Source organism: Pan troglodytes, chromosome 2 (genome assembly GCF_028858775.2).
Source record: "Pan troglodytes isolate AG18354 chromosome 2, NHGRI_mPanTro3-v2.0_pri, whole genome shotgun sequence".
NCBI classification, from domain to species: domain Eukaryota; kingdom Metazoa; phylum Chordata; class Mammalia; order Primates; family Hominidae; genus Pan; species Pan troglodytes.
The window spans coordinates 52,564,213-52,586,936 of record NC_086015.1 but is presented as its reverse complement, the minus strand read 5'-3'; the positions used below and the strand labels follow the sequence as shown (position 1 = coordinate 52,586,936).

Here is a 22,724-nt window from a genome sequence, read left to right as displayed (position 1 = left end):
CGTATTTTAAAATGAATTTCTTAGAGATTGACATACTTAATTTATACTGTAATACTGTAAGATAGACAATGTGCACATCCCATTTTCCTGATGAAGAGAAAATGTTATTAACATATTATTTTCAAAAAATATGTAAAACTTTAGTTAAAAAAACCAAAATACTAACAAAAACAAAAAAAAATTGTAAAAAATGAAATTCTGGAAAGACAATTAAGATACTCCCAGGGCTCAGTGAGTACCCAAAGTACTTGGTTACTAAGTGCCACGCACGGCCGGGCGCGGTGGCTCACGCCTGTAATCCCAGCACTTTGGAAGGCTGAGGAGGGCGTATCACCTGAGGTCAGGAGTTCGAGACCAGCCCGGCCAACGTGGTGAAATCCCGCCTCTACTAAAAATACAAAAATTAGCAGGGCGTGGTGGTGGGCGCCTGTAATCCCAGCTACTTGGGAACCTGAGGCAGGAGCAGCCCTTGAACCCGGGAGGCGGAGGTTGCAGTGAGCCAAGATAGCGCCATTGCACTCCAGCCTGGGCAACAGGAGCGAAACTCCGTCTCAAAAAAAAAAAGTCCCACGCATGTGCTCCCAGCAGCCAAAGCAAAGAAAGAGGAACAATATTGAAATGTGTTTTGAGTCTCTATCCATGAGGTAAAAGAGCTTTTCCAGCGTGGTTGAGCATGCTCCTATGGACGGCGGAAGAGTCCCGGGGCTCGGAGCAGTCAAGGGGGACCCCGAGCAGGGGCAGGAGGGCGCAGCGGAGTTGACGGCTGGGACTGCAGGCCTACTGGCCCCTGTCGGCTCTGACCAACCTGGCCGTGCGGGTCACGTAGGCCTCGTCCCACTGCATGAAAACCCCTCCCTCCTGGGGGCCCTGGGCTCCCTAGCAAGGAGGTAGCAGAATTCACGCGTGCCGCTGCTCAGGGATGCAGCGCCAGGGCGGAGCCCGTCGGTGGGGCCTATGCAAATCAGCGCGGGCAGGTTGGGAGCGCTGAGTTTGCGCATCCGGGGCGGGCCTGCACAATCCGGGCCTTGAACTGGGGCGGGGCCAGTGCAATCCGGAGTTGAGCATGCGCATTCTCGATCCTGGCCTGAAGAACTGGGCCCACTTGTTCCAAAACGGGCGGGTAGGTGAGTTGGGCATGCGTGGTCGGAGGCCGGGCCCCTTTCAGCTGGGGCGGAGCCTACTCACTCTGGGGCGGGACCTGCGGGAAGATAGACATGGGCTGTCGCGGCTTGAGGAGGGGCGGGGCCCAAGGGGCGGGACCTCGGGTGGCCCGAGGTGGCCCGGCTGCTGGGTTGGAAGCGGCGCAGTCCGACTCATCCCGGCCCCGGGATGGCGTCCCCACGGGAATTGACACAGAACCCCCTGAAGAAGATCTGGATGCCATACAGCAATGGGCGGCCCGCTCTGCACGCTTGCCAGCGCGGTGGTGAGGCGGGGTCCTCTGGGAGGAGGTGGGAGGTGCACCGGGATGGGTGGGTAGGGCGGCCTGGGCGGGGGTCTCGCATGGAGAAGGGGCGGGAGACAGATGGGGAACCGGGGACAGGTGAGGTTGCCGTGACTGGGGAGGCTGCTGGGGACAGGTGAGGCGGTCGTGACAGTGGTGGGCCAGAGACAGGTGTGGCAGAGCAGGGGGCGGGGACAGGTGTGTGGGGGCATATCGGCTTGGCGGTGGCTAGGTCTGGCCACCATCACCTCGGGGAGGGCTCTAGCCCCCTTGCTTCCCTCTCCAATCCCCATCGCCCCCAGCCTGGGGAGGACCCTGTGGGCACCCCAGGCCCTTCCCTCTCTCCTGGCCAAGGAGTGTGGGCCGGGTTGTTGGACTGGAACTGAGCTGTGTGGCCCTAGGTGAATTACTTGGCCTCTCTGAGCCCAGAACTTTCAAAGGTGGGCTAGTTTTCCAACAGGAGGAAGGGTGCCTCTTGGCCTTAAAGCTGAGCTTGGGCAGGAACTTCAGCAGAGATGTGCTCAGGATAGAGACAGAAAAGTATGCCGTGTGGGCCTGTGTCTGTGTCCCGGGACATGTAAGTATCCACCTGGGGTCATGGGTGTACAGTAAAACTGGAGAGTGAAACAGCTAGGAGAATGCTGAAATTCATGGAATTGTTAAGGGGCTCACCTCTCCTAGGGTCCCAGGTGTTTAAACCGCTTCCTTGAGTTTCTGCCTGTCCTTAAATGAGCTGGCAGTTTTTTTTTTTTTTTAAGAGATGAGTCTCGCTCAGTGGCCCAAGCTGGAGCAAGTGCAGTGGCGTGATCATAGTTCACTGCAGCCACGACCTTCTGGGCTCAAGCAATCCTCCCACCTCAACCTCCCGATTAGCTGGGATTATAGGTGCGCCACCACACCCAGCTTTTTTTTTTTCTTTTTTCTTTTTTTTGTAGAGACAGGGTCTTGCTATGTTGTCTGGGCTGGTCTCCAACTCATAGCTTCAAGTGGATCCTCTGGCCTTGGCCTTCTGAAGTGTTGAGATTACAGGCGTGGGTCCTGGCCTGCAACTTTTTTATTACCAGGAAAAGAAAGATTTGTTTTAGGAGTAACTGAAACATTGTAATGAATTTGCAGCTTGTCCAGGACCTCAGAGAACATCTAGTTTAACAGACAGTGAAATGGAGATCAGGAGATTGAGTGACATGCCTGGGTCTCCCTGTGATCCTGCCTCTGCTTATGTATGATAAGCAAGGGGAGAGTTCTTTGTGCTCATCCTGCTGCAGCAGCCTGGAGCCATGGCTTTGATCATGATATGAGTCCTGGGGGAAGGGTGTGTGTATTTCTGGCCACACTGTGAGTCCTGGCAGGGGAAGGCCATGTTTCTGACCAGACCAAGTCGTGGTAACTCATGGCTTTGATTGTGATGTAGGTCCTGGTGGGGCTGTGGCTGTCTATAATGCACACTCAGTCCTGAGGGCTATGGCTACCCCTCCTTTGAGACTCTTCTGGAGGCGGGGAGGCTGAGCCAGTCTGTGTTATTAGGGCTGTGTGGTCCTGACTTAGGGGGGTGGCTGCTATTACTACATAGGGGAAAGGAGTGAGGACCTGGACTTTTTTTTTTTTTTTTTTTTTGAGACGGAGTTTCACTCTTGTTGCCCAGGTTGTAGTGCAGTGGTCCTATCTCAGCTCACTGCAACCTCTACTTCCTGGGTTCAAGCAATTCTCCTGCCTCAGCCTTCCAAGTTGCTGGGATTACAGGTATGCGCCACCATGGCCGGCTAATTTTGTATTTTTAGTAGGATGGAGTTTCACCATGTTGGCCAGGCTCGTCTTGAATTCGTTATCTCTAATGATCTGCCCCCCTTGGCCTCCCAAAGTGTTGGGATTACAGGCATGAGCTGCCATGCCTAGCCAAGTCTGTGAGCCTTTAAGGAGTAGGTCCTCAATAAGCAGAGGCAGGGTATTCTGTCATCACTACCATTCTTTCTTTGCTTCTCACTACGTCTGAGTCAGGGATTGATGCATCAGCTCCAAGCCAACCCCCGTTACAGGTGAGAGGAAGCTGAGGCCCAATGGGAAGGTCTCATAGCTCCTGAGGCAGAGCTTGTGTTTCTCCAGGCTCTAAGTGTGGAACTGAAATGTGGCTCTGGCCTGAGCTGAGGGGCTCGTGCCATCACGGTGTCTCAGGGTGTTGGGGTAGGCTGGGTTCTAGGTCCGCACTTTTTCCTGGAGGAGGAGGTAGCACCTGAGAGGCCAAAGATGAGACCTGCAGGTTGTTTGGGGATTTGGGCCTCAGGGTTCACAGCAGGGAGTGGGTAAGCAGTGAATGAACATGGAACCCGCCCATGCAGCACCTCCAGCTCCCAGTGCCTGCATTTGGGCAACACTTTACCCTTTGCACAGTAGACTTGTAGGTTGAGTGACTGCAAGGACAGTCTGGACCCGGAGGGTGTGGGTGGGGATGGAAGCGGATTTGGTCCCAGGGCTTTGTGGGCAGGAAGAAGCAGGACCCACTGCTGGTCTGTGCTTTGTACTGGGTTTTCTCTGGAGTCTAGTCCCCAGCTCCTCAGGGCACTAGGGGCTGGTGGACTGAGGGATGTACTGCACCTCCTCCACTCCCACAGGCACGCCCCCACTTGATAAAATTTAAAGCCACACCTGAGGGCTTGGGAGGCTTTTACCTTTCCCATCATTGGCCTCCGAGCTCAGACCTGGAGGAACTCTGAGGGCAGGTGGGGCAAGAGCTGACTCAGGAAGGACTGCAGAAAGGACGGTGTTTGATGGCTTTTCTCAGCTGAAAGGTGGCAAAACTCTTCCTGGGTAAGGACATGACTGGTGTGTGCACAGGGCAACAGGAGAGATGACTTTCAGTCCCCTCTGAAAAGGGCCTCCATGGCACGTTACTTTATTTTAAAGAGCTCTTCCTTCCCCAGCCTGGCCTAAGGAGGTGAGAGCAGTTGCAGTTCAGGAGTCAATTCTGGCACCCCCTCCAGGGACCTGTGGCTGCTCCTTGGGTAGAAGTAATGGAACATAGACACTGCCCATTGCCAGGCACGTCTCAGGCCCCTTGGGCCCCTTTGCTCCTAGAGCTCATGGGGCCTGCAGCGAATTTACAGGAAAGGAACCCATGAGGGAAGTTGGGCTGACATGTCTTCACATTTCCTTCCGCACATGCTCAATGTTATAAACAGTGTGTTCTTTTTTTTTTTGGAGACAGTCTTGCTTTGTCCCCCAGGCTGGAGTGCAGTGGCACAATCTTGGCTCACTGCAACCTCTGCCTCCTGTGTTAAAGCAATTCTCCTGTCTCAGCCTCCCAAGTAGCTGGGATTACAGGTGTGCACCACCACACCCGGCTAATTTTTGTATTTTTAGTAGAGACAGGGTTTCACCATGTTGGCCAAGCTGGTCTCGAACTCCTGACCTCAGGTGATCTGCCCGCCTCGGCCTCCCAAAGTGCTGGGATTACAGGCATGTGCCATCACGCCCAGCTATAAACAGTGTGTTCTACTGTCCTGTTTGCTCAGTGTCAGGGTCCTGTGGGCTCAGAGCCACAGGTGCAGCCGCGCACCCAGCCCGCTTAGTCCACGTGCTCTGTTTCAAGGGCTGCAATGTGTTCCCTCCTTGTTGTGCCTCAGTTGGCAATTTCTCATGGCTGGAATTTCCCAGTGTTTTGCTATGGTAAGCAGAGCTGTTGTGATACACTTGAACTTTGGTTTTCTTTTGGGTCATTTCCTTGGGAGCTTATCTTGGGGAGCAGAGGAGATAGGTAATTTATTGCCTTGTTTTGCACCCAGGCCTGATTTGCTGCCCTGCCTGCCCACCTTGTGCTGCGCATGTGGGTGGAAGGCGGGAAGGGAAATGCCACCAAATGCCATGGGAGGAGGCTGGAGCTGTCTCTGGGAAAATAGGAGATGTGGAGAGGGGGTGCAGATCCCCAGTCCTGAGGTTTTGGGAGTCCCTGAAGGAGCAGTTGGGGGGTGGCCCCATCAGCGGGAGCAGGGTAGATGCAGGATTTCCTCCTGCTTAGCAGCTGTCGCACTGCCCTTGGTTGCTTGAGAGCCCGGCCACCTGGCCGGGAACTATGCAAACAATGCACAATGCGGGCCTCAGCTGTCCACCGGCCCTGAGGAGGCAAGGCCTTGCCTAACTTGTTTTCCTCTCACCTTAGCTAATACTGAGAGTTCTCTGCAAGTTTCTCCACTCTCACTCAGTCAGCCTGTTTCATGGGGTCTCCTCCTTCCCGCCCCTGAGGCTCACCATTTGGGTCACCTTTAAACAAGGGGAATGCACAGGAGTGATGGAGCCCCCACTGGCAAGCAAGGCCCTTTGTTTCTCTGCAGGGCCTGCCTGGGGCCAGGCCACCGCCTCCATGCCCTGAGTCCCAAGGGCAGTCGGTGCCGAGGTACACCTATGGCTTTAGCTCAGTATCCGCCAGGGTAGGACAGAGGGCACAGCTTCCCAGAAGTGCCCAGGCTCTTGGATAGCACTAGGCTTCTCTGAGGGATGACTGCCCCATTTTACAGCTGGGGACACCGAGGCTCAGAGTTCCCAATGAGTGTCAGACTCAAGATGGCAACCCAGGCTTGACTCCTGACCCCCTGCGGAAGTGCTTCTGGGGCCTCTGTGCTCTGAGGGAAACAACTTGTTGGTGGGGACAGTCTGTCTAGGCAACCAGGTGAAGGCACTTGCAGAACCAAGAAGAGGGGCAGTGACAGGTCCCCACATCTGTTCATCTGCCTGTCTGCTATGGTTTTACCTGACCCAGGTCCTAAGGATGAGGAAAAGGAAGCTTCCTGAGGCTTCTGACATGAGACTGCGTTTGATGGCATTGGAAACTGAGCTGAGGGCTGGGCTCACACCTGTAATCCCAGCACTTTGGGAGGACGAGGCAGGCAGATCACCTGAGGTCAGGAATTCGAGACCAGCCTGACCAACATAATGAAATCCTGTCTCTACTGAAAATACAAAAATTAGCCAGGTGTGGTGGCATGTGCTTGTAATCCCAGCTACTTGAGAGGCTGAGGCACGAGAATTGCTTGAGCCCGGGAGGCAGAGGTTGCAGTGAGCTGGGTACCAGTGTCCTCCAGCACTCCAGCCTGGGCAAGGGCGACAGAGCGAGACTCCCTCTCAAAAAAAAAAAAAAAAAAAAAAGAAGGCTGGGGGTGATGGCTCACACCTGTAATCCCAGCACTTTGGGAGGCCCAGGCAGTCGGATCACCTGAGGTCAGGAGTTTTGAGACCAGCCTGACCAACATGCCAAAACCCCGTCTCTACTGAAAATACAAAAATTAGCCAGGTGTGGTGGCAGGTGTCTGTAATCCCAGATACTCGGGAGGCTGAGGCAGGAGAATCGCTTGAACCTGGGAGGCAGAGGTTGCAGTGAGCCAAGATCGCACCACTGCCCTCCAGCCTGGGCGACAGAGTGAGACTCCGTCTCAAAAAAAAAAAAAAAAAAAAAAAAAGAAAACTGAGCTAGGTCCCATAAGATGAAGCTGGCAGTTCTGCTGCCTTGGTATCTGTTCTAGCCAGCTGGGAATATAGGGGGCTGTATTCAGATCCTTCCGTGCCTCTAGCCTGGCATCTTCTCTGGCTGGCACACTGACCTGTGGCACATGGATGGTGGTGGGTGGGCTATCAGAGGGACTGTCCTTGTGGGCATCAGTCTGGGTCTCTGGTCTCAACCCCTTGTGGTCCTTACCCTGAGGGACTTCTAGATGCCTCCCTCCCTGATCCTGCCCACGGTTCCCGAGCACCAGCGCTGTGCCAGGCCCCAGGGCCCTAAAGGGCTCAGATACCACAGGGCTTCTTCTGCTGTAAGTGATCAGTCTAGAGAGAAGAGTGTCATTAGTGAGGTGACCAGGATTGAGGGTGAGGGGTGTTCCCGGTAGCCATGGAGATGCCTTGGGGAAAGGACTCGTTGAGGAAGTGACTTTTGAGCTGGGCTTTGTATGATGAAAAGAAGTTCACCACAGGGAGGGCATGCAGTGGGGCTATGTGTTCTGGGAGCACTGAGTGATGGATGGGGTGGGAGAGATGTAAAAAGGTTAGGGTATGGATTCCTGGATGACAGAGGCAGGGTGTTGATTACCCTGCTGGGTTTTGGTCCTGTCCTTCATGCGGTGGGGACCCCCCTAGCCATGTTTAGCCAGTGGCAAGTTCGGTTGACTTTATGCCTGGTGGTGCACATCAGGATGAAAAGGGCTGGAGAGATCCCACTGTGTCTGCCAGAGCCCAGGCGGGCCTGGGGAAGGGGGACATGCCAACGGTGGCTTGAAATCAGCATCTGGGGCCACTCCGGGAGCTGTGTGGGGATGCTAGGAAGCCAAGAAGATACGTCTGATGCCAGTCCCATGCCCTGAGGCTGAGAGACCACAGGCTGAGAGGGAGGGGTGCGCTGGGAGGGTCCCAGCCCTCATCTGACACTGTGCTGCTTGCCTTTTAGTGTGCATGACCAACTGCCCAACGCTCATTGTCATGGTGGGCCTGCCCGCCAGGGGCAAGACCTACATCTCCAAGAAGCTGACTCGATACCTGAACTGGATTGGTGTGCCCACTCGGGGTGAGGCTTGGCCCCAGCTGTCTAAGGGGAGCTTTGTGGGGCATGACAAAGAGAATAGAGAAGGCCTATTCTCTATTATTTGGCCTGGGGTTGGGTCAAGGTCAGGGTTGGTAGGGGTTGCTGTTGCTGTGAAAGCTGAGCCTCTCCTTCCCGCCAGAGTTCAATGTTGGCCAGTATCGCCGGGACGTGGTCAAGACCTACAAATCTTTTGAATTTTTTCTCCCCGACAATGAAGAGGGCCTGAAAATCAGGAAGTAAGTATATGTGTTGGGTGTAGGGGGAGAGGTTGCTGGGGGACCCAGTGTGGAGAAAGCTAACACATTACTGACCATTTACTGAGAAGCCCCTGGAGTGGAGCTGCTGGTGAATGACTGAGCTACTCCTGAGCCCTGGCCTTGCCCAGCCCTGATGGCTGTGTGACAGGGCTGTGTGACAAGGCTGGTCTCTGGATCTCTCAGGATGTGGTGGGGGTGGGAGGTGATGGGTTTGGGGATGAGAGGAGAGGGTGTGTTGTGTGGCCTCCTGGTGGCTGGGCCATTCCTGCCCTGGGGTTAAGGAGCCCTTGGGAAGGACAGAGCTTCAGGGAGGTAAGAGGGGCTCAGCCCATGCAGGTCGTTGGAGCTGCTGCCTGGAGGTCACGCTCGCTCACCCCAGCCCCCCGTGGGGATGGCTGCTGCTGGGGAAGGGAACCTGAGTGAGTGCAGGCATACAGGCCTTAGGGATGGAGCTGGGGGTGGGGGGCTTCCTCCCTTGCCCCAGGATAAGCTCTCTCCTATGTATTTGGAGCATGTTCTTGGTGTGTGATTGCTGGTGCGATTGGCTTTGCATTGACATCTCCTAGATGCTGCTGGGTGAGTCGTTCACACTTCTGCTGTTACTCTGGAGATAGAAATATGTATATGCTACCCCCCCACCCTCAACAACTTTCAGACTTGAACTGAGTCCTTTCTTCAAGGAACTGAGCACCAGCTGGTGGTCTGAGCAGCCATGCTGTGCTTTTCTCAGGAGGTGTTAGCTGGGGTCTTGAGAAGCCCCTTATCAACCTAGGGTGGCAGAGACTTGCTCTTGGCCCAGCCATCAGGATAGGGCAGTGAGCAGAGGTTGACCCAGCTCTAGTGACTTCCCCAAATCAAGCCCAGTGGCTGCTACCAGGCTGCCACTGGGGTCCACACTAGGCTACCCGTTCCTTCTCTGACCACCAGGGGGCAGGAACTCCCTGCTGTGGGGCTTGGACCTTCAGACTGGAGACTGCCTTTGTTCTTGCATCGGTGTGGCTGGGCCAGGCTGTGGCACCAAGAAGGGAAGGGGAGCCTGATATTCAGGTTTCTATGGCCAAATTGTGGGTAAAAATCAAGGCTGGACCCTCTGGTTATATTGAGCCAGATAAAAAGTAGGGGACTAATGTCTGAACCTACCGTGTGCTGGGTTCTTGATGCCCATTGTCACCCCCTACTTTTACAGATGAGGAAACTGAGGCTCAGACAGGCCAGGAGTCTCGCACAAAATAGCAAGTTTACATCAGCGTCCAGACTTGAATCTAAGCCCATCCACCGCTAAAAAGTGTCCATCATTCCAATATTCCTCAATAGGTAGGTCAAGGAACATCAAATGCAAATTTTATTTATTTATTTTAAAAATTATTATTATTTGTGTGTGTGTGTGATGGAGTCTCACTCTGTCGCCCAGGCTGGAATGTAGTAGTGCAATCTCAGCTGACTGCAACCTCTGCCTCCCAGGTTCAAGCAATTCTCCTGCCTCAGCCAACAACCCCAAGCTGTGGACGCTGATAGCCTAGCCTGTCTGATCTTCCCAGCAGCTTCTGTGGTGGGCGGTGCCTCACTTTTCCAGATGCTGGGACCAAGGCCAGAAAGTGATGGGGGTGCCTTGGGTCACTCAGGGTTTGAATTTGAAGTCCGTCCTGCCTGAATCCATAGTGTTTGTGGGGAGAGTCTGCCAGCCGTTCCACTCTGGCTGTCCCCCTAAGGTAGGGATATTTGGGATTAATTCAAATGAAGAGACCTAGACTCAGAGAGGTTGGGAAGCTAGTCCAAGGTCACCCTGCAACAGAAGCTGGGGACAGGCTAATTGCTGCCTTTCTGCAGGCATACCCTCTGGCTGCCCTAGAAACCCTCTTTCCTGTATCCGAATCCTGGCTCTGGCTGGGCCACAGGGCCATCTCCTATTAATCAGCCCAAAATTTCCCAATTAGCAAAATAAAAGGACCAGAGTTTTTAAAATGGAAAACCTGGGAAGAGACAGCTGCATTTCCCAGAGGCCCAGTTACTCACACAGTGTTGAGGTCCATCTCTGACACTGGACACAGCAGAAGATCTAGAAAAGTGTGTGCAAGGCCAGGTGCAGTGATTCACGCCTGTAATCCCAGCACTTTGGGAGGCCGAGGTGGGTGGATCACTTGAGGCCAGGAGTTTGAGACCAGCCTGGCCAACATGGCAAAACCCCGTCTCTACTAAAATTACAAAAATTAGCCACATGTGGTGGGGCGCCTGTCATCCCAGCTACATCAGGAGGCTGAGGCATGAGAATTGCTTGAATCTGGGAGGTGGAGGTTGCAATGAGCCAAGATTGCGTCTCTGTGCTCCAGCCTGGGTGACAGAGTAAGACTCTGTTTCAAAAACAAAGTGTATGCAAGGGCATAAGTACACATATTCTAAACAGGCACATTCATACTCCTGCACACAGTCCTATACCACACACAAGCCCCCTATGCACACACACACGTGGGCACATGCATGCATGTGCATACCTCATAGGCACACATCCGGACATGCGTATACCATATGCACAGGGTACATACACATACACACCCCCTGTGTACACAGTCACATTATACATAAGGGTATATGTACATGTGTGGGCACCTACACATATAAATACTTGGGCTCACTTAAGCCACACATAATTCAAGGGCCATTACACACACGAAGGCGCACATGTTCTCACCCTGTATATACACACACACCTGAGCACGCTCATACATGGTGTGTAGGGGGTCCCCAAGACTGCCCTCAGGTTCAGTGATTTGCTAGGGTGACTCCCAGGACTTGGCATATAGCTGGACTCATGGCTAAGACTTAGTACGGCAAAATGACACAAAGCAAAATCAGAAAAAGGGGCCTGGGGTGAAGTCCAGAGGAAACCAGGAGCGAGCATCAAGATTTTCTCCTCATGGAGTCACACAGGACGCACTTAATTCCTCCTGCATTGAACATTGACAACATGTGTAAAATGTTGTCTGCCAGGGAAGTTCATCAGAGACTCAACGACCAAGGTTTTTACTGGGGGCTGGTCATATAGGCACCCTGTGCCTAGCATGTACCAAAATTCCAGACTCCCAGAAGGAAAGCAGATAATCAACATAAACCATGTTGTTTGTATAAACAGTCTATGCACAGTGAGCTCCTCTTATAATTCAGGGAAAGTTTCATATCACTAGAGGGAACTGTTTACCATCAAGTTCCCCAACCCTGGCCAAGGGCCAACCTCACAAGCAGGCCTTTCAAAGGGGACCATTCTCATACCTGCTGTGTTAACTCTTCCACACACATGCAGTCACCCGCTACACATGAAGGTGGGTGCACACACACATGCATACCTCAGAGGCATGTGTGTGGGCACATATACGCTTGTGTTCACCTGTATGCACATGTGGATCTGTGCACATGTACACACCAAGCATGATCGCATATGTTCTCACACAGTCACATGGCACATGAAGACATGTATACACACACACCATGTGTACACACATGGTCACCCCCACATGCATACTCTGTATATGCTTGGACACACACACACAAACTTATACACATGGGTGCATGCACACACATCCTGTGTGCACACATGTGGGCACACTCATTCATACCTGTGCCCATTTAGTCACATACTGCACACAGGGATTGTGCACGCTCATGTGTGTGTGCACCTGTGCTCATACATGGGCCCAGGAAATACTCACACAGGTACACTCACAGATTTACATGTACACACTTGGGCACAACACACTCACACATAACCACCCACACGTGTGGATTCATGCACATATGCATCTCTTCACCCCATTTGCACTCTCTTATACACACACACACACACGCACACACACAGGCTCCCAGGCTCTTCCCTCAGCATCTCCACCGGGGCCCTGAGGTCTCTCCTGCATGGTGGTGTCATGGCCAGAGCAGCCCACAAAAGAGATCTTAGCCCAGAACGTGGGGCTCTAAGGAGAAATGTCCCCACCAATGCCAGTTACCTGGACTCTCAGAATTCAGATGTTTTTGGCATGAGGAAGAAAGCACTTTGAGGCTTTAACTGGAAGACCCATTGGGGCACAGAAATGGTTACAAGGGCTGGACATAGTAGCTCACGTGTGTAATCCCAATATTTTGGGAGGCTGTGGCAGGAGGATCACTGGAAGCTAGGAGTTAAAGACCAGCCTGGGGAACATAGTGAGACCCTGTCTCTTAAAAAAAACAAAACAAAAGAAAGAAAAGAAATGTCACAAGGAGCCATAAGAGTAGAGCTCTTTTCAGTGCCCTGGACTCAGCTCTACCACTGATTTCTTTGTGGTTCTCAGATCAGCTTCTGCCGCTGTATTTCAGGCATATCGTCCTGATGAGAGCCCTTTGACTTTGACATGCTGGGAGTTTAAACACAAAATCCAAAGATCAACAAAGCCAGGAGGGCTGGGCACTGTGGCTCAAGCTTGCAATCCCAGCACTTGGGAGGCTGAGGAGGGTGGATCACCTGAGGTCAGGAGTTCAAGACCCACATGGCCAACATGGTGAAATCCCATCTCTACTAAAAATACAAAAAATTAGCTGGGTGTGGTGGCACATGCCTGTAATCCCAGCTACTCGAGAGGCTGAGGCAGGATAATTGCTTGAACCCAGGAGGTGGAGGTTGTAGTGAGCTGAGATCACGCCACTGCACTCCAGCCTGGGCAACAAAGTGAGACTCTGTCTCAAAAAACAAAAAACACAAAGCTAGGAGATCTAGCTTTACCCTTACATAGAAAAAGGGAAGATAATAGATAAAAAGGTAATTTATCTATCTCCAGACCTCATAGGATAAATTGATGAGAATAATCCTGGCTGGGTGCAGTGGCTCGCGCCTGTAATCCCAGCACTTTGGGAGGCCAAAGTGGGCAGATCACTTGAAGTCAGGAGTTCGAGACCAGCCTGGCTAACATGGCGAAACCCCATCTCTACTGAAAATACAAAAATTAGCCAGATGTGGTGGCACGTGCCCATAATCCCTGGTACTTGGGTGGCTGAGGCACAAGAATTGCTTGAACCTGGGAGGCAGAGGTTACAGTGAGCTGAGATTGCACCACTGCACTCCAGCCTGGGCAACAGAGAGTAAGACTCTTGTCTAAAAAAAAACAAACCTTATGTGTCAATCCACTTTGCAGCAATAAATGAAAAAGCTGAGAACTTAAAAAGATTGTGTAAGCCTGGGCAACATAGCAAGACCCCATCTCTAAAAGAAATTTAAAGATTAGCCAGGTGTGGTGGCATATCCCTGTAGTTTCAGCTACTCTGGAGGCTGAGGCAGGAAGATTGCTTGAGCCCAGGAGTTTGGGCTGCAGTGAGGCATGATCCCACTGCTGCACTCCAGCCTAGGTGGCAGAGCGAGACCTTATCTCAAAAAAAAAAAAAAAAAAAAAAAAGATCTGAAAACTGTATAGTCAGTGTTCGGTCATAGGTGGGGGATTCCCATTCTGGAGGGTATGGATATGATAGAAGAAGAGATGCAGAACCCTCCCTCAGAAGGGGTGGTTTGGGGAACTCTCTTTCAGGAAAGAAAGTTGAGCACTAAGCCTAACACTGCCCCAAGGCCAGCCCTAGTGTTCCTCCCATCCCCACCACCAACTCCTGACATGCACACAAGAAAACGGCTGCTTTTAAAAATGCTTATTTTGAAATACAAAAATTAGCTGGGCGTGGTGGTGCACGCCTGTAATCCCAGCTACTCAGTAGGCTGAGACACGAAAATTGCTTGAAACTGGGTAGAAGTTGCAGTGAGCCGAGATCGCACCACTGCACTCCAGCCTGGGTGACAGAGTGAGACTCAGTCTCAAATAAATAAATAAATAAATAAAAGGCGGGCGGGGTGGGGGGGGGCTTATTTTGATAATCAGGGAAAATATATGACAATTAGAAATCATGAATGTGGCACAATGACAGCATGGATTTGTGCACAATGAGAGGATGAGGGAAAATACAGAAACGTAGTGCTTAAAAAATGTTCCTAATAGCCAAGAGTGTATAGCCTTCCACCTCACAGGAGCAGAGTTAGCCAAACACTGAACATTATCCTAAGGAAAGAGAAGAGAAACTTTGAAAAGAGAGCAAGAGACCTCGGGGCTGTTCCTTCTCCTGTCATGTCTCCTCCTGTTGTGTGTCCCTGGCCACCCTCCTGGAGCCAGGGTCGGGTGCTGGGCTGACCCTGTGTTTTCTCTCCTGAAGGCAGTGTGCCCTGGCAGCCCTCCGTGACGTCCGGCGGTTCCTTAGTGAGGAGGGGGGACATGTGGCGGTGAGTGTGACACCCTGGTGACAGCTAGGAGTGACACATGGGAGCCCATCCACATCTGTGCCTTTGCTCATCAGGCATCTGGAGGGGAAGGCAGGGTGTGTGTGCCCCAGCTGCTCTGGGTGCCAGCCCTTGGGAGGAAGTCTGCAACAGCTATGCAGGAGGAAGCCAGAGACTGGATATGGGCCAGGAGTTTCCCTCTGGGCATGTGGTGGCCGCATTTGACCCTGCAGGACTTCCCTCTGGATGCTTGTATTCTTGGCCACCCCAGAAGCTACAGGTATCAGGTTGCCTAAGTCTTTAGTAAATGTGATTTCTCCTGGTGTGGGGAGAATCCTGCCCAGCATTACTGGTTGTTGTAGGAACCCACTGAATCCTGGATTAAGGAGATTCCACCTGTGTGTTGGCCCTTCTAGTCAGACGGAAGAGCACAACAGGGCTAAACTGGGGTGTCTGTGGGAAACGGCTCTACCCCAACCTTATATAGTCAAACACAGGGGCTGTTCTTTCCCTTCCTTCTTCTTCCTGGAGTCATGCCTTCTGGAGTTCTCTGTCCCCAGCTACAATCTGTGCCTGTAGCACAGCCATTGCCCTTCTCTCTCCTGGGTTGAATGTTCTGCCTGTGGATCCCACATCATCCTCTCTTTGACTTACTGATTTGTTTCATTGAAGCACATCCTCCAGTAACTTCCTGAGAAAGGTGCTTGGGGAGGTAAATTGTGTGAGACCTTGCACATCTGAAATGTCTTTTTTTAATCCTCACATTTGATGGTTGGGTATAGAATTCTAGGTGGAAAGTGCTTTTCCCTTAGAACTTCTACAACATCACTCTGATGTCTTATGGCTTCTAGTGTGGCTGTGGAGAAGTCTCATGTCATTCTGATTTGCCGATCTTCCTAAAAGCTTCATCTCTTAGAGGGAGCTGAGAGTTTCTCATGCCCCTTCCTCTTGGGAGGCCTTTAGGGTCTTCAAGGTGATGTGATTTGTGGTGGGTCTTCTCTCCACCATACATGGTCCTAGGGGGCCCCTTTTCATCATAACACTCTTGTTCTCCAAGTCAGGGAAATTGTCATGTATTATTTCTTTGACAAATCACCTCTGCCCCTTTCTGGCAACTCACTCCATCCCTACTCCCATTTTCTGAGCTGCTTTTTCTAGAACTTCTGGTGGCTGCATGCTAGCTTGATTCTGAGATTCTGATTTTATCTTTTTTCTCTTAATTTTCTTTCTTTTTTTTTGAGACGGAGTCTCGCTCTGTCACCCAGGCTGGAGTGCAGTGGCGTGATCTCGGCTCACTACAAGCTCCTCCTCCTGGGTTCATGCCACTCTCCTGCCTCAGCCTCCTGAGTAGCTGAGACTACAAGCCCCCGCCACTGTGCCCGGCTAATTTTTTGTATTTTTAGTAGAGATGGGGTTTCACCATGGTCTCGATCTCCTGACCTCGTGATCCGCCTGCCTTGGCCTCCCACAGTGCTGGGATTACAGGCGTGAGCCACCACGCCCGGCCTTTCTCTTTATTTTCTCTGTTTTTTTTGGTTGTTTGTTTTGAGAAAGACTTCTTCAACATTATCTTACAAGTATATGAGTGTTGTTGTTTTTTATTTCCTTGAGACATGGTCTTGCTCTGTTGCCCAGGCTGGAGTGTAGTGTCTCAATCATAGCTCACTGCAGCCTGTCTCCTAGGCTTAAGTGATCCTCACACCTCAGCCTCCTGAGTAGCTGGGACTGCAGGCACGTGCCACCATGCTTGGCTAATTCTTGTATTTTTCACAGAGACAGGGTTTCACCTTGTTGAGCAGGCTTGTCTCAAGCTCCTGGCCTCAAGCAATTTGCCTGCCCCAGCCTCCGAAAGTGTTAGGATTACAGGCATAAGCCACTGCACCCGGCCCAAATTTCTTTTTTTGTTTGTTTGTTTGATTTAGTTTCTGTTTTTCTTGTTAAAGGTTTTGCTGGAGTGTCCAGTGAGCCCTGGCTGGATGCCCTTTTTAAAAAAGTGATGCTGGGCTGACATGGTGGCTCATGCCTGTAATCCCAGCACTTTGGGAGTCTGAGGCAGGAGGACTGCTTGAGCCCAAGAGTTTGAGACCAGCTTTCATAGCGAGACTCTGTGTCTACAGAAAAATTTTTAAATTAGCCAGGTGTGGGCCAGGTGCGGTGGCTCACACCTGTAATCCCAGCACTTTGGGAGGCTGAGGTGGGTGGATCACGAGGTCAGGAGATCAAGACCATCCTGGCTAACATAGTGAAACTCCATCTCTACTAAAAAAATACAAAAAATTAGCTGGGCGTTGTGGCAGGCGCTTGTAGTCCCAGCTACTCGGGAGGCTGAGGCAGGGGAATGGCCTGAACCCAGGAGGCAGATGGGAGACTGAGGCAGGAGAATGGCGTGAACCTGGGAGACAGAGCTTGCAGCGAGCTGAGATCGCGCCACTGCACTCCAGCCTGGGCGACAGAGCAAGACTCCGTCTCAAAAAAAAAAAAAAAAAATTAGCCAGATGTGGTTGGGCACAGTGGCTCACCCCTGTAATCCCAGCACTTTGGGAGGCCAAGGCAGGCAGATCATGAGGTCAGGAGTTCGAGACCAGCCTGCCCAACATGGTGAAACCTCGTCTCTACTAAAAATACAAAAATTAGCCAGGCGTGGTGGCACAAGTAGCTGTAATCCCAGCTACTCAGGAGGCTGAGGCAGGAGAATCGCTTGAACCCAGTAGGCAGAGGTTGCAGTGAGCCGAGATCACGCCACTGCACTGCAGCCTGGGTGACAGAGCAAGACCCTGTCTCAAAAAAAAAAAAAAAAAAGCCAGGTATGGTGGTACATGCCTGTAATCCCAGCTACTTGGGAGGCTGAGGCGAAAGAATAACTTAAGCCCAGGAGGTTGAGGCTGCAGTGAGCTATGATTGCTCCACTACGCTCCAGCCTGGGCGACAGAGTGAGACCCTGTCTCAAAAAAAATTTTTTTAAATAAAAACAAAAAAATGATGCTGTAACCGAGGTGTGGTGCACACTTGTAGTCCCAGCTATTCAGGAGGCTACTCAGAGGATGCTTGTGCAGGCCCCAGGTACTTCTCAAAGAGCTCCAGATGGGTCAGTGCCTGGCTGGATGGGGTTGGGAAGGGGGCCTGGGCCTCCAGCTCTTCTTTATCAGCCAGCTAGTCCTCCCATTTCGTCCCCACCTTTGTCCCTTTTCTTAGCAATGCCACTGCACCCTCTGGAGTGCTCTGGTCCTGCACAGGTGGTGTGCTCTGGTTGGCGAGCACCTGTGTTTGGTTTCCTACATGACTCTGAGTCCGTCACCGTGGATCTCTCTGACAGAATTGTGTTGATGTCTCCATCTACTGTCGTCTCCTTTTTCTCCTGTCGTCTCTTTTTCTCTTTATCCTTCTGTTCCCATTTTACTGGGGTGTCAGGATGGAGTAGAAATAAACATAGGTTCAGTTTACTAGGTTTAACTGGTTTCACTGCAATTCCTGTTGGTCAAACACAAACTGAGTGCCCACTGTGTGCAGAGCAGCACTGAGTAGGTTCTTCTGTGCCACGGGTCTGCTCCCCTGCTGGGAGCACAGGCATCCTCTCCTAACTTCCTTGGGGCATTCTCTCCAAGGAAGGGGAGGGCCAGCCCAGCCGTTGCAAGTCTGGAGGAGACTGGCCAGGCAGGTGGACCTGGCAGCAGCTGGTCCTTATGAGAAATCCAGTCCCCAGAGAGCCTGTGCTGCGGCCCTCACTGCCCACTTCAGGGCCCACTCTGGCCCCTTCCTTCCCCAGGGCCAGAGGCTGAGTTAACCCTAGTTTGGTCCTAGGTTTTTGATGCCACAAACACCACCCGAGAACGGAGAGCGACCATCTTTAATTTTGGAGAACAGAATGGCTACAAGGTGAGGCCTCCTTGGCTCCTCTCCTTGGCGGAACTGTGGCATGTCCCCTGCCCTCCAGGGCTCCTTTCACCGCCTGCTTATGCATGAGGGGCATGGGGCTGGCATGGCTCCTGAGTGTAATTTGGGATGAGAGGGGCTGTCTCCACTTGGGGTTTGCTTTCCAGAGGGAAGGGGGTTTTCGTGGGAGAGTCTAGGAGAGGGCAGCACCTGCTTTAGCTCCGGACTCCTTGACCCCGCCTCCAGCCCTCTGAAGCAGGGTTTCAGGGCCTGGCTGCTTGTCAGCATGGGCCTCAGGGGATGGAGAGCTCCGAGGAGCAAGGTGGGAGGCCCTGAATGTGTCCGTGTTCCTCCCTCCCACCACCCCGGCGCTTCTGGTCCTGCCGCAGACCTTTTTTGTCGAGTCCATCTGTGTGGATCCTGAGGTCATAGCTGCCAACATCGTGGTGAGTAGTGCATCTGACCTTGTCAGAAGGTCGTGTGTGACAGGGACATCCCTTTTCAGGTTTTGGCTAACCTTAATTTGATCTTGAACCTTGTGGGGGTAGGGAGGAAGTGTAACTTCAAATGCTGGGTCAGGTATGCCTCGCCCTCTGTGGATCACTGTGTGGAAGGCTGGGTGGCTGGTGGACATTCACTCACCCCACCTCCCCCTCGTAACCACCTGGACACTAGGAGAGCACCTTCAGCAGGGGTGGAAGGGTGGGTGAGGGGCATGTTTTATATTTCAGAGAAAGAAAGACTCATTCTTTCCTTCCCCTCCCCCAGTTTATCTGAGGAATGGCCATCTGGGTCTGGGAAAATGAGAGTTCAGGGTGGGGAACGGCCTCCAGGCCTCCCCCTGTACCACAAGGATGAGGGACTTCAATCCCTGGCCCCTCAGTGATACCCTCTTGGCACTGGTGTGAGAACTCAGACCAGGGAGCTGCTGGACCAGCCCCCACCTCAGCTTCCAGCCTCAGGTTCCCGCACTGGTCTCCGGTGCAACCTCCTCCAGCCCCCTGCCCAGCAGTCTCCTTGGTCTCTGGCCCCGCCTGGCTCCTGACCCTGATATGTCCTTGCTCTGTGCCTGGCTCCGGCAGCAAGTGAAACTGGGCAGCCCTGACTATGTCAACCGCGACAGTGATGAGGCTACGGAGGACTTCATGAGGCGCATTGAGTGCTATGAGAACTCCTACGAGTCGCTAGATGAGGACCTGGATAGGTGAGTCAGGGCAGCGCCAGGCCCTGCAGGTGTGATGGTGGGCGGCAGGGGTCATACTTGGCTGCCTCCTATGGCTCCCCATGGTGGTGGCTGGAGGACCAAAAAGCAGAGATGGTCTGACCTTTCTTGTTTATTTCCTTGGGGCAGAAATGTTTGGTCAGAGGTGACTTGCAGAACACTGGTTACCTCATCCAAAACTCTGTGAGTCAGGATTTTATACTATTCCGTCATGAAATCAAGCCGAATTTCTATGCAGGGGGTCTTAAAGCAGGGGTTGGCAAATATTTTCTGTCAAAGATCAGAGAGTAAATATTTTATTTAGACCTTGGAGGATGTACAGTCTCTGTTGCAGGCACTCACTCTGCTGTCACAGTACCAATGAAACATAGATGATATGTAAATCAATGGGCATAGCTGTGTTCCAGTAAAACTTGATAAAAACAGCCCACGGCTGAGTTCGACTGACTGGCCACAGTTTACCAAATCCTGTCTTACAGAACACATGGGGCAGTGGCTGGGTAAATAATAATGTAGCCCTTGGTGAAGTATTACAGTCATCATTACAACTCGTCATTGTGGAGAGACATGGGAAAATACAATATTGCATTCAGTGAAAAGGCTGGAATACAAACTTGTGCTTAGGTTCTGTAATTCTATAAGATTGTGTAATACGGGCCGGGCAGAGTGGCTTATGCCTGTAATCCTAGCACTTTGGGAGGCTGAGGCGGGAGGATTGCATGAGCCTAGGATTTTGAGACCAGCCTGGGCAACATGGTGAAACCCCGTCTCTACAAAAAATACAAAAATTAGCCTGGTGTGGTGGTGCACGGCTGTAGTCCCAGCTACTCGGGAGGCTGAGGTGGGAGAATCACCTAAGCCCAGGGAGGTCAAGGCTGTAGTGAGTTGCAGTTGCACCACTGCATTCCAGCCTGGGTGACAGAGTGAGACCCTGTCTCAAAAAAAAAAAAAAAAAAAAAAAGGATGCACATGAACCAAGAAACACAAGCAACTCTGAGATGAATGCTTTTGAGGTGTGCATAGAGCAGTGTCCTCAGCTGGGTTCTAGAGCCAGCCCAGGCTGGGCCTGAGCTGAATGGCACCTGCCACCTGGGCCTCTCTATGGCTTTCATGGTCCCCCAGCACAGCATTTCTCTTCATGGTTCTGTGATGTGATCCATTTGTCTTGAGCGGCTTCTGTTGGATTTGTCAGTAAGCATTGCTCTTGCTTTTATTGGTGGTGTCATCGTGACACCCCCAAACCAAGGTCCCAAGGTCCAGACAGAGCTCAACTGAGAATATCCAGAGGACTCTCAGCCTGAACCAGAGCCCACCCTGCACCCCCACACCCAGAGACTGATCAATGTGCTGTCCAAGCTGCAGTGCCACATAGGTCCAGAGTGGGGAAAGTGGCTGAGTTGGACTTATCGGCTGCCACCACCAGCACCATCCTCCTGTGCTTCCTGTCTCATCCACCAGCTGCCCAGGATGGGGTGTGGCAGCTGCTCAGCACACTTGGATGACCAGGACTGGGCTCTAGTGGGAGGAGGTCACTGGGGAAGGAAAGGCCAGGTCCTTGTACAGCTGACCAGGAAGAGTGAGGGCGTGGAGCGTTTGCCAGCTACTCCCAAGTCAACAACCCTCGGGAAAACTGTCTCTTGGTTCAACTTACAGACAGTGTATTGAGAGTGCGGAGATAGGCCAACAGGGGCCCCAGGGACACATGAGCAGCGGAGAAAGTCACGATGTGGTATGGCGGACCCCCCACTTTGGATGTCACCTTTGGGAAGCATGATGAGTGACGAGCACCTCCCATCTCCCGTCTCCCACAGGGTTTGCCTGTGCGTCACACGCACTGTGTTGCTCCCGCCTCACCCCCATCACTCGCACACCAGCTGACGGTCCTGAGGGTTGTAATCTCTGGTGGTTGGAGGTGCAAGGCCTCGCAGCTAGACTCCGTGGCTGGCCAGATGTGCTCTGTGAGAACCCTGGCCACACTCACAGGCCTCTTTCTACCTTCTCTCTGGACAGGGACCTGTCCTATATCAAGATCATGGATGTGGGCCAGAGCTACGTGGTGAACCGTGTGGCTGACCACATCCAGAGCCGCATCGTATATTACCTCATGAACATCCACGTGACCCCCCGCTCCATCTACCTCTGCCGGCACGGGGAGAGCGAGCTCAACCTCAAGGGCCGGATTGGCGGGGACCCAGGACTGTCCCCTCGGGGCAGGGAGGTCAGTGCATGTGTGCCTGCGTGTGCACACGGGCCTGCATTTGTACCCTGCGTGGCTGGGTATATGCATGTGTGAGTGCGCTGGGGCTAGGCTCCCATTCTTTTAATGTGCAGTCGAGGTGAATGACCTTCATTCAACCTAGAATCTTCCCATCATGTAGGGAAGGTCATCAAGCAACAGGCAAATGCCTGGATCTCTGGTTTCCATGTGAGCTGTCACTCACTGAGCCCCTTTTGTCAGAGGCACGCCACCCTTAGAGCGACCTGAGTCCATACAGTGTAGCAGATAGCTGTGCCACAGTCCAGGGGAGACCTCAGTGGTCACGTAGCACAGGGCACCTGGTTGTGGGGAGGCAGTGGCCCTGATGAGTCTCAGCTGTAACTGTGCTGCTGTGCTCAGGGTCTGGGAGGGTGCACAGGAACAGCACTTGTGTTCTTGTGTGTCAGCATGTGTGTCATCGACAAGTTAGTTCATGCTTTTTACCAAACCTGTAGTGAGTGTTCAAGGCGAGGGTGATCTCATGGACCCTGCGGCTATGGGATGCTTTAAGGGCAGCCCAGGACCTGTGGGTCTGAGTTTGCTTATGATGTATTTCAGTTTGCCAAGAGTCTAGCCCAGTTCATCAGTGACCAAAATATCAAGGATCTGAAGGTCTGGACAAGCCAGATGAAGAGGACAATCCAGACGGCTGAGGCACTGGGTGTGCCCTATGAACAGTGGAAGGTCCTCAACGAGATCGATGCGGTAGTTACCGTCCCTCCCTCCCTGTCTACCTCCCAGATACCGCAGGGCTGCTGCATCATATTGTAACAACAGTGACCATTGCTCCCCTTGGGCAAAGGAGAGGAGAGAGAAAGGATACAGGAACCTAGGGGCTGGG

General features: G+C 52.4%; 1 protein-coding gene across 8 annotated transcripts in view; it reads left to right on the top strand.

The window, feature by feature from the left end:
* The first annotated feature begins 1,214 nt into the window (after positions 1-1,214).
* The window catches only part of PFKFB4 (6-phosphofructo-2-kinase/fructose-2,6-biphosphatase 4), a 38,157-nt gene continuing 16,647 nt past the window's right edge, over positions 1,215-22,724 (top strand). For 3 of the 8 annotated variants that reach the window (XR_010155191.1, XM_016941058.4, XM_001158394.8), the window contains exons 1-9: positions 1,215-1,426; positions 7,869-7,985; positions 8,143-8,239; positions 14,471-14,537; positions 18,333-18,407; positions 18,794-18,850; positions 19,487-19,608; positions 21,637-21,844; positions 22,442-22,588. Coding sequence is in view for 7 of the 8 variants with exons in the window: in XM_016941058.4 (XP_016796547.1) it covers positions 1,330-1,426; positions 7,869-7,985; positions 8,143-8,239; positions 14,471-14,537; positions 18,333-18,407; positions 18,794-18,850; positions 19,487-19,608; positions 21,637-21,844; positions 22,442-22,588 (987 nt within the window). In the remaining variant the exon portion in view is untranslated. Of the gene's footprint in view, positions 2,022-7,868; positions 7,986-8,142; positions 8,240-9,446; positions 9,575-14,470; positions 14,538-18,332; positions 18,408-18,793; positions 18,851-19,486; positions 19,609-21,636; positions 21,845-22,441; positions 22,589-22,724 lie in introns of those variants that run through there. The other 5 variants (XM_016941057.4, XM_063805747.1, XM_063805748.1 and 2 more) reach the window with 5 other exon arrangements.